The sequence below is a fragment of the Triturus cristatus genome, chromosome 5_1 (assembly GCF_964204655.1).
Source record: "Triturus cristatus chromosome 5_1, aTriCri1.1, whole genome shotgun sequence".
Lineage (NCBI taxonomy): Eukaryota > Metazoa > Chordata > Amphibia > Caudata > Salamandridae > Triturus > Triturus cristatus.
The window spans coordinates 514,071,725-514,082,274 of record NC_140587.1 but is presented as its reverse complement, the minus strand read 5'-3'; the positions used below and the strand labels follow the sequence as shown (position 1 = coordinate 514,082,274).

Here is a 10,550-nt window from a genome sequence, read left to right as displayed (position 1 = left end):
GGGAGGCCTCGTGTGCTTGGGGTTTATGCACCAGAAGTCGTTCTCAGTCTTTAGGAGCTGTGAGCCATTTCGGTCTATTTGGACGCTATTGCCATTTCACACGGCCTGTACCACTGAAGGCAGGGGAGGAGGTTATTGCAGCAAAGATGCCGGTCTCGCACGGCTCCCCTACAGATTGCCCCCACCCCCCTTCTGGTGGCGGGGCGGGGAGGGCCCAGCTCTGCGGGCTTTGTGGGGGCCATCGAGGGAGCTCCGCAGCCAATCTACGCCGGCGGAGCCACGCTGATTATTCACAGCCACCGCCCCTTCCCCTTCCTCCCGCACAGCCCCGCTCTGCTGACTCAGTGCCTTAGTCAGTCGCCCACCTTTCTCTCTGCGTTCACTGCCGCGCCCGGACCCCTCGCCTCCTCCAGCTCCAGCACCGCACAGCTCACCATGGCGAAGACAGCAATGGGTAAGAGTGAGCCCCTCTTCTCATCCTGTGGGACCGGACCTGCCCGGCCGGAGCATCGGGGGGCTCAACAGTTAACACCCGCGGAGCCGCAGCTGGAGCTCCGGCACTGCGGCTTCTGCTAGGCTGGCGCTATATAGCTCCATCGTGCACGCATAGAACATCGTGCAGCCGTTCAGCTTTCCCACCACCGTCTGCTTTAGACTGATCCTGCCTGACTCCCTCCTCTCTCTCCCTCCCTCTCGGCTGTACCTGGGTTGAGACACTGCAGTAAAATGTGCCCTGGCTCTACCGTGTCCGAAGATGGACACGCCCGGGCTCCCACTTTGGAGAACACTCGTTTATCTCTCTTGGAAAAGTAACCGTGATTGGTCTTTCGCCATCTTATGCGCTTCAGTCAGTTCGAATGGTGATAGTTTTCTTTCTGCTGATCCGTGTGAGAATTCTTGCGGTCCACGGTCTGTTGCAGTGCCGTGTCTGTCAGGCACCTGCAGAGCTGTGTGCACTGAAGGCAGCACAATGCAGCGACCCCACCCAGATGGCTTCAGCAGGGAGGGCGTCCGTGCGCGTTCCCCCAGGGAAGGGGAGTGTTCACACATATATTAATACCAAGGGCATGCTTGCTATGCACAAATAAATGGATATATAGCTGCAGTAGTATGTGTTTGGGCGTAACCATTAGACTGTAAATTAAAAGTTGAAGGTCTAACATATAACAATGCAACACCGGTTAATTATTCACTTAACTTCGCGCTTTGATCCAAGACTGCTCTCATTCGCAGAACAACCTGTTTCCACGTAATGTGGATGCGGGGTGGTATTCCTGTGTGTGCACGTCTACACTATCCTGCTGGTAGCTGCAGGCTTCCTGTGTATGTCATTTAAGTCCGCAGACGAGGGGAGACACTGGTCTTTGGGTTTTATTTTCAGTGGCGTTGTCTGGCAATTTGTGGTAGAAGCAATGGTAAAATGCGCGCTCTCCGTTCAGCACCACGCCCTCTACCGCATACAGCAGTGCGCCTGCTGGGTTTTTTATTGCTCGAGATGTTTGCCACAGATTTTTTGCTCAGATAGGAAGCTGTGCTGTGTGCGTTGGTCTATGGTGTCTGTGTGCCTTTGGGAAGACCAGTGTGTATCTATTTTGTGAGAATGTGTGCGACACCTCAAGTGAACAGGTGTGTGCATCGCTGTGTCTCTTTGCATGTGTGTGTGTCGGAGTAGCTTTCCGGGAGCGTTCAGTGTCAATGCTTGCAGTGCTGTTTGAGTTGCCTTTGTGTGTGGGTGTGTGGGTGTCTTTCCTCGTATACTGCAGTGGGCGTGCGGGTTGTATCGCCTTTAGAGCTGTCTTCCTTTATTCTACTTCGTGTGTGTCTGGCTGGCTGTGTGGATTGAAGTGCAGTGTGTTGGCTGTCTGTGTCTGTCGTTGTAGGTCTCAGTGCCTTCCGCAGTGCCAAGTGGAGTGCCGGCCGTAGGGCTGGGCCGGCGGCGATGGCGGCGTCTCAATGAAGTGCCCGAGAAGCGTCACTGAGACAGGCACGGTCCCCTTGTGGCTAGTGACAAACAACAGCTGATGCCATCTGTCAAATCGTGTATGAGTGGTCGTTTCTGCCAGTCGCCGAGTCGGCCCCTGACCCAAGATGGAAAATGGTCTTCGCCCTGGGGCAGGGTGGAGACGGCAGTCAACAGGTCGCTTACATTTGTGAACATGGGAAATTTTTATATTTTTATTTTGAAGAGATTGGTGAATTTGATGTGTGTAATGAGGTTATCTTTATTAAACAGCACATGTCGACAACGAGGCTCCTGTGACCGTATAACATGGCTCTGTCAAATGAGAGGCTGAAAACCTATATTTGAGAGAATGTGTGGCAGTGTACATGACACCGCACTCTGGCCATGGACAATAGGCCCCTAGTGTCGGTTTCTGGCACTTTCTCATTCGTAAGCCCTATGTGTATCTGGAAATAACACACATATGCACGCCAAACAGCTGTAAAGCCTTGAGTGTACATACATTTTTGCTTGAATTTAGAGAAGAGGGGAGAGATTGCGCGTGCCAAAAAGAGAGGGCTGAAGCGCCAGGCCGAGAGAAACCACGCGGGAGAGAGAAGGGCCCTGAGAAAGAACTCATAAAGAGAGGGGGAATGACAGTGGGGGTGCAGAGAGAGAAACACACCGTGAAAGAGAAGGAAGGAAAAAGAGCAGCTAAGAGAAAGAGAAACAAGGAGAAAGAGCCACCAAGAGAAGAGAAAGCACAGTGAAACAAAAGAAAAGTGCGGAGAGACGGCGGGCCCTACAGAAGGAGAATAAATTACTATTTCTTGGCAGCTTTGGTGCATGACAGAAGAGTGCCACTCCTTAGGGCGCGCCCTCCACCTCGGATGGGCAGACATGGCCACGCCCTGCCTGGCAGTGAGTCCCCTGAGAGGAGGCCAAGAGGAGACAGCTGCTCAGGCACATTTTCTCCTGAGAAGTGCACTCTGGGAGTCTGGCCAGCCCTGCAGTGCCGAGCACGCCGCCCGGCCCCTCCCCACTGCAGCACTCTGGTAATCAGTATTGATCATTGGTCGGCAGCCGGAGAAGGATGGCTGCCGGAGGCAGGCCCCTGTCAGCGCCCGGCAAAGGCTCTTTGGACCTGATTAATGACCGTGCACAGCGAGAGATAATCAGGGCGGCGCTTGGGACAGCAGAAGTGTGCCTGGATCACCGTCTCTGCGCGGCATCTTTCGATCTGGCCATCGAACCCATTAATTGCGCTGCACTGAGAGGCGGCCTAGACCCGACAGGCGCCCCTACACACCCTAGTGAGATGGGCGGCCTGGTCAGCATTATTTCAAACCAACACGTCTTTCTGAAACACGCAAACAACGTTTTCTTTCAATTCAAATGTAAACATGTCTCACTCTTGCAAATATGTACTTACCACAGTGGTTTGGCCAATAATTAAATCCTATATTTGACGGCATCTGCCGATGTACTTCTATGACACATTCCTTCATCTAGCTCCTGTCTTTCACGTCAGATCCTCTCCACTTCCTCAGTTTCCTCCCCCGGTCTTCTTATTCACTTTCTGGCAGGGCTTTAAAGTGGGATGAAAAAATTGGGAGGTCTCTCAGAGGGGCGTGGGTAATGTAATTAAGGGCGTGGCTTAGAAACACAAGCAAAAAATCTGTGCTTAGCGTAGTGTGCCGCCCAACTTGTATTTTGCTGTTTCTGTCATTGCATCCAGATATATGATACAAGAAGTAACACCATACCAACAAGTCAGGACTATTGGCTTTGTCAATGGTTGTTAGTTGCATAAGATAAATAAGCAGCAACTCTGGCTTGTTGTATTTAATATTGAAAAAACTTCCACTTAAAGCCCTGGTGACACCACGACAATGTCGCTTCTCCTGAGTTTCAAAAAGAGAAGGGGAATCCAGAGAGAAAATTACTCTCTTTAAAGGATTTCCCTACCCCTACAATGCTCACATACCATGACGTCATGCAGTAACTTCTTCACTAGTGAGAAGTGAGCACTGTGAGCAGGGCACATCGATGTGCCTACTGTCACCGCAGTCCGGAAAAAACGTCCCACCTGTGCCAGGGCACAAACAAGGCCCCCTTTAAAAAACTGCCGGTGCTCAGACCCGGTGAGACCCGGCCCACTTAAAGCCCTTCTTTCAGGCTAAATGTGATTTCTTACACTTAATAGATCTCTGCAGACAAAATGGCAGCAGGGTGTTGTGCTTGCAGCAGTGGCAGCATGGATTGTACCTCTTAGGGGTTCCACAGCGGTGCCTAAAGATGAGGCGGGCGTTGAAGGGCTAGCAAGAGGCCTGAGACGTACGTGCAAGAAAACGAACACGCAGGCACCATGCCAATATTTAGAAACAAATGAAGTAGAACTAGTGTTCCTTCAGCTGTTTCTATTTGCCAGCTTTGCAACGAGTTCTGCGCAGTTTTGATGCAAAGGCCTCTTTCATGCCACTCAAGGCCTAGAAGTTTTTTGCTGTGCAACTTTCAGTGAGAGCACAATTCAACTCGTAACGTTGCTAACGTGCTCTGCTGCTTTATATTTCATAACTATTTTGGGGTTTAGGAGAAACATAACCGTCCTAATGTGTGACTGCGTAGCCAAGCCTCCATCTTTTCCCAGAGCAAATGAGTTTATTCCTCAGCCCCTGCATTTCAAATGTGTGACTGCACTTCCCCCCCTGAAGTGTTATGGATTTAGATATTTAATAAAAATAACTTTATGGAAAAAGAAACAAACGTCTGGAAATTAATTTAAAAACGAGAAATGGAAAGTAATTGAAAACAAAAGAGTGATTACAGATACATGCAATTCAAATTAGAAAGTTAAATGTGAACAAGGAAATTTGGCTGTGGACTTAGACCTAGGTGCATGTTCAGCTGATATAATGGAGCGGAAGTCGAATACAATCACGAGATTGTCCTAGTCAAAGTTTGTACCTTTAGATATTTGTCTCCAACTGCTTGAAAAGCTTCTTCTGGTGAATGCTGCAGCCCCAAGCTCCTTGTAGCAGTCTTTTAGGAACTAGGTTGCTCAACAGAAAAGTCTCCTGTAGTGTCTAGTCCTCCTCAGTGAGCTGGCCCCTTTTGGAGTCACAAGTCCTTCTGCTTGCTGTGTCCCAGAAGCAGGTAAGCAGGTAAGCAGGGGGCTAATCACTTGACTATTGGAGAGCTGTTCCAGTCCCTGGCTGCCAGCATAATTTAGGAGTCCTTAAATAATGAGTCATTGTGTGCGTCCTCTTCTTCTAGCAGGGGTCAAAAGTCAGGATTAATCTTCCAGCAGGGCCTTTTCCTTCAAATGGAATCTTAGGAGGTTCATAAGGGGTCTGACAAGGTGGTGGTTGAGGTGCCAGATTTATTGTGTGCGCTAGCCACTGATTAAAGAAAATCCAACACCCAATCCCATTTTCTTGAAGTCCCCCACCTCCTTTTGCAGCATTTCCTCTTTCCTTACTGTAAAATTACCCAGGATCCTCTGTTTCGGGCCGGTCTGGTGGCAGACCCCAGCTGCCACCAGACAGGCCCGTCTTCATCCTGTTTGCCACTCCCATACCTGACAAGGACAAAACTGGATCCCTCCCTCTGTGACAGGAGGCTGACTGCCTATGGGATTCTGTGGATGAAAAGAAGAATTCACCCATGGCATCGCCAAGTCGAAAGACGTTGTACTAAAGCTGACTGTAGAAAACTGGTTTGTTGGTTGAGGGAGTGATGAACCCTTCTCAAGCAACAACCGCAATCCCTGTCAGGGTGAACCACAAAAAGTCACTAAATTAATCTGTGCTCAACCTTCTGGTAGCTTGGCTCAAAAGCAGTCAGGCTTAATTTAGAAGAAATGTGTGAAGTATTAATGCAGCATTTAAACAATACAAAAGTGAAAACACCACATAAGACAAATCCCAAACCAATTTATAAAAATTGAGTGAATTTTAATACATTTTCGACAGCAAAATGACAAAAATTCAATCAATAGAATCAGAGTTATGAATCTTTAAAGTTTAAAGTGAAAAATAGCACTTAAAAGATCAAAGTGCCAACAGCGGACATCCAGTTTTGCGACACTGGGGCAAAGTCGAAATTTATGGCTGATCGCGATGGAGCGCGGGTCACGTAAATGAAGTTGATAGGGCCTGGCCGTGACTTCAGACTTAGAAGGCATTTTAGATGGAAATGTCTGAGGAGGTAAAGTTCCGCGGGGCAAGGCATCTGGCGGTGTCAGAGGAGGAGGTGTTATCATCGGGCTGCCGCTGGAAAACGTTGCAGTGAAGATTCCTTTACTTGAACTTAGTCCCTTTTTGGAAGTTGAAAATCTCCAGTGGGACAAAGCTGCAGGCTGAAGCCAACAAGGGCTTCACAGGGTCCAGATGCCCCTTCTGTAGGTCTTGGTCTCCGGTCGGTTCTCATAACACTTTTTAGTGGAAACGTTTCTAAGTCCCACGTTTTGGTATTAGTCTGTTTGGACACCTTTAGCACCACTTTCAAGGGTTCAGGACTGGATGGACACCACTTGGACGGTAGGAATCACTTCATGAATGATTCAGGTACAGGGTTTTATTTGTGTGAGCTTTTTGTCTCCTTGAAGTTCAGAACAGGAGGCCAGCTAACTAGCCCCTGGAGTCACTCTGGTAGTCGTGGGTTGAAGCAGCAAGGCAATCTGCCAGCAGCAGGGCTGTCCTCTGAAGATTCAAGGCAGGCTTCCAGCAACAGGGCAGTCCTCTGAAAATACAAGGCATGCCTCAAGCAGCAGAGCAGTCCTCTGAAGTGCAGGGTAGGCCTTATGAGTGTCCCCAGCAAGTCCAGGATCAAACTGAAGAGAGGGTATGAGGGTCCTATATATATACCCGATGCCAGCTTTAAAGTGGAAGATACTTCTAGAGTTTTCCCTCCACAGATGGTTCTGGAATTTCCTTTCTCCCTGCCCAGATTCCAATGGGTCTTGGGTGACAAAATATTAGCGTGAAGTGCATGTGCTGAGGCAGCTCCTTTGAAATGTAAGTGGGGCAGAGAATAGCTCCACCCCTCCCATCCTGGCAGGATTACCCATCTTTCCAACACCTTGTCCCCCTTTGCCACACTTTCTGGGAGGAATACACAAATCAAACACAAGGATATGATGGATGGAGTGCTGAAACTTTTCAGACACTCACCCTCAGTCACAGATCTGAGTTGAATCCATCATCATTCTTTAGCTCAATTCGCCACCCCAGTTTGGAACCAGCCATATGCAAATCAGTCTTGACCCTGTGCCTCATGGGAACAGTCCAGCCCGAACTGCCAGGCCAGGTCCTCCCTGGACCAGAAACAAGCATCCTGGGACCAGTTTCAGGGTAACACTCCTCATCAGCCAGGCTAGCTTGAATCTAGAGGCAAAATGAGCAAGGCATCCACATCTGGGCCTACCGGGCCACCTTAGGGCAAATAAAGCAAACACAAGGAGATGATAGATGGAGTGCTGACATTTTTCAGATACTCACCCCTAGTCACAGATCTGGGTTGAATCCATCATCATTCTTTAGCTCCCTTCGCCACCCCAGTTTAGACCTAGCCATATGCCAATCAGTCTTGACCCTGTGCCTCAACTGAGGTGGCGAAGTGAGCTAATGAACGATGAAGGATTCAACCCAGATTTGTGACTGGGGGTGAGTGTCTGAAAAGTTTCAGCACTCCGTCCATCATCTCTTTGTGTTTGCTTTATGTTTGCTTTGTTTGCCCTAGGAATACACAAATGTCAAATGCCATGCTAATCACAGTCAGGTGACCCTAAGCACAGGCTGTAGGCACCAAATGGTTATGATAAGAAAATGGCAACTTTTGAAACGTGGCATTTAAAAAATCTTAACTTAAAATCCGAATTAATCATTAAAGAGGATTTTAAACGATAATTCTTTTCAGACCAAACATGAAATTTCTGGTTGTTCTCAAACTAAAATTGTCACTTGTTAAATATAATAAGGTAAAACAATGTTATCCTATGGGAGAGGTAGGCCTCATATTAGTAGAAAACAAATTTAGGAGTTTTCACTACCAGGACATTAACATTTAAAAGTACATGTCCAACTTTTTAGATACATTACATTGCCCTGTGGGCTGTTTTAGGGCCTACCTTAGGGGTGACATATTGGTACTAAAAAGGGAGGTTTTTGCCTGGCAAAGGATTATTATGCTAGGTAAAAATAGTAGTTTAAAACTACCCACAGGCTGCAATGGTAGGCCTAAGATATATTGTAAAGGGCAAGCTAAGTGGGCGAAACAATAAGGGTTCCAGTTCCACTAGTAGCATTGGGCATGAAATTTACATGCCCTGGGTACATGTACCATTTTACTAAAGAATTCTAAATACATTAAATGTTCCAGTTGGGTGTAAGTCAATTTTACAATGTTTAAATGAGACAGGGCAAGCACTTTAACACTGTTTAGCAGTGGTAAAGTGCACAGAGTCTTAATGCCAACAAAAACAAAGGGGCATATAATCAACAACCGGCGATAATTATCGCTAAGCGCACTTAGCGCTAGGATTATTATCGCCGGCTAACGCAGAATTTTATCGCTGAGATAGCGTGCTATAAGCAACGCTTATCTCAACAGCGATAAAATTCCAGGTGCAAGCTGCCAAATGTGCGATTATCGCTGGAAATCCAGCGATAATCGGACAACATTTTGCGATAGCTTGTTGATAGGGCAGGGTGGACTTAGCCATCATATCCACCTTCCATTGGATATAATGGCTAAGTCAACCTGAAAGCAGGCGTAAGGAAAGTAGCGATAACCGCGGTTAGCGCTACTTTTCTTATCGCTATGTTTGTTAGCGTGCCCATTGATAATTAGAGATATGTCGGTTAGCGATATTTCTCCAGTTATTTTGGGACGGAACGCCCACTTTGCATCTCATTAGAGATGCAAAGCGGGGCGTTAAGGGAAAGGGCGCTAAGGCAAGGATTCACGCGATAGCGTGACCTTGCTGATAAAGCAATAAAATTATCGCCACTTTTCGGCCAAAAACAGCCGCAAAAGCGGCGATAATTTTATAGCGCCGCCTTGATGATATGCCCCAAAATTCAGAAAACAGGAGGGGAGCAGGAAAAAAAGTTTGGGGGTGATCATGCAGAGAGGACAAAGGCCAACATGACCCCCACCAAAATCCGAAAGGGGATCTGATCAATACCATGATGGATTTTTCTGCTTAGGTGATAGAACATGGAAAAGGGCCCTCTACTGCAGAGGTCCTTGCCAGTTCAATGCCCCTCTGAACTCAATTGGATCCCTATGTCTATACTTTCCTGAGCCACTGACCTTATCCATGGAGCACCCATCTCCTCACCTGTGGACCTCATCTGTGAATCACCTAACCTTAACTCGCTCACAGATGCATCCCAGTTGGTGGACAGTCCCACCATGGACAAAAAAGTGAGTGACCTATTCCATCTCTTGTACCATACTTTTGTCCTCAACCAAAGGAAAACCCTGACCATAAGCACAGCTTCCAACTGAGGCCACAGATAGCTGTCAGCGTCAAGTGCCAGGCTCCATGTGATCCACATCAGGTGGAGGCTCCAAGAAGAAATTTAAAGACCAACAGAGGCCGATTCCCCACTCATATAACTGAAAAACACAATATGGGCCACTGGGTTTAGAGATATATTGGAGGGGTCTTTAAGTATCCCTTTCCTAGGATGATTCCCCTCACCCACTAAATGTGACATGCTTCATCATCAGGGATCTCCTCGCACTACAAACCTAGTGGTTGTGCGGGCTACAACCCCTCGCTGAGAGGGAGGAGCTCAGGGATGTTTTGGTGTAGATATTGAGGTGTACTAAACCTCTAGATGAGCTTGGTGTGGTGAGATGGTAGTGAAATAAAAGTGAAAAGTGATTAAAACTGACTCAGTGGTATGCTGGACAACTTTATTCTGGCATCCACAGGTCAGTATTAAAACATGAAGCTGAGACAAAGAATAATGCAATGTGTCAAAGCAAAGAAATGGTCAACATGCTTCTGCCTAACACTCCCCTAGGGGATGTAGCGGCTTTCATCAGGACCACAGTGAGTAGAAAGAAAAATGAGGTGCAGTGTCCACTAATACTGATTCAGTGAAGTGGAAAGAGTGTATATTGATACATATATACAACCAGTAGTTGGAGTGAAAATTCACTCAGCCATGAAGTATACTGGTCAGGACAACTCCCCGAATTGTTGGGTGAGCGAACGGAAAACCTAGAACCTTGGCATTGCAAACTCAAGGCGGTATCCAATTCCTTCAGTCAGGAGACTGCTGTCCACCTGGTACCTCGGGCAGCTGCACCTCATTTTTCTTTCTACTCACTCTGGTCCTGATGAAAGTCGCTACATCCCCTAGGGGAGTGTTAGGCAGAAACATGTCGACCATTTCATTTTTTTGACAGATTGAATTACTCTTTGTCTCAGCTTCTTGTTTTAATCCTGACCTGTGGATGCCAGAATAAAGTTGCCCAGCATACCACTGAGTCAGTTTTAATCACTTTTCACCTTTATTTCATTCCTGTCTTACCACACCCAGATCATCTAGAAGTTTAGTAGACCTCAATATCTCCACCAAAAAGTCCC

The 10,550-nt window shown here is 47.5% G+C and overlaps 1 protein-coding gene across 1 annotated transcript in view; it reads left to right on the top strand.

Moving 5' to 3' along the window:
* The first annotated feature begins 305 nt into the window (after positions 1 to 305).
* STMN2 (stathmin 2) overlaps positions 306 to 10,550 on the top strand; it is a 156,767-nt gene continuing 146,522 nt past the window's right edge. The window contains exon 1 of the mRNA XM_085605378.1: positions 306 to 454. Within this exon, the coding sequence (XP_085461504.1) occupies positions 436 to 454 (19 nt within the window). The 5' untranslated portion in view covers positions 306 to 435. The remainder of the gene's footprint in view (positions 455 to 10,550) is intronic.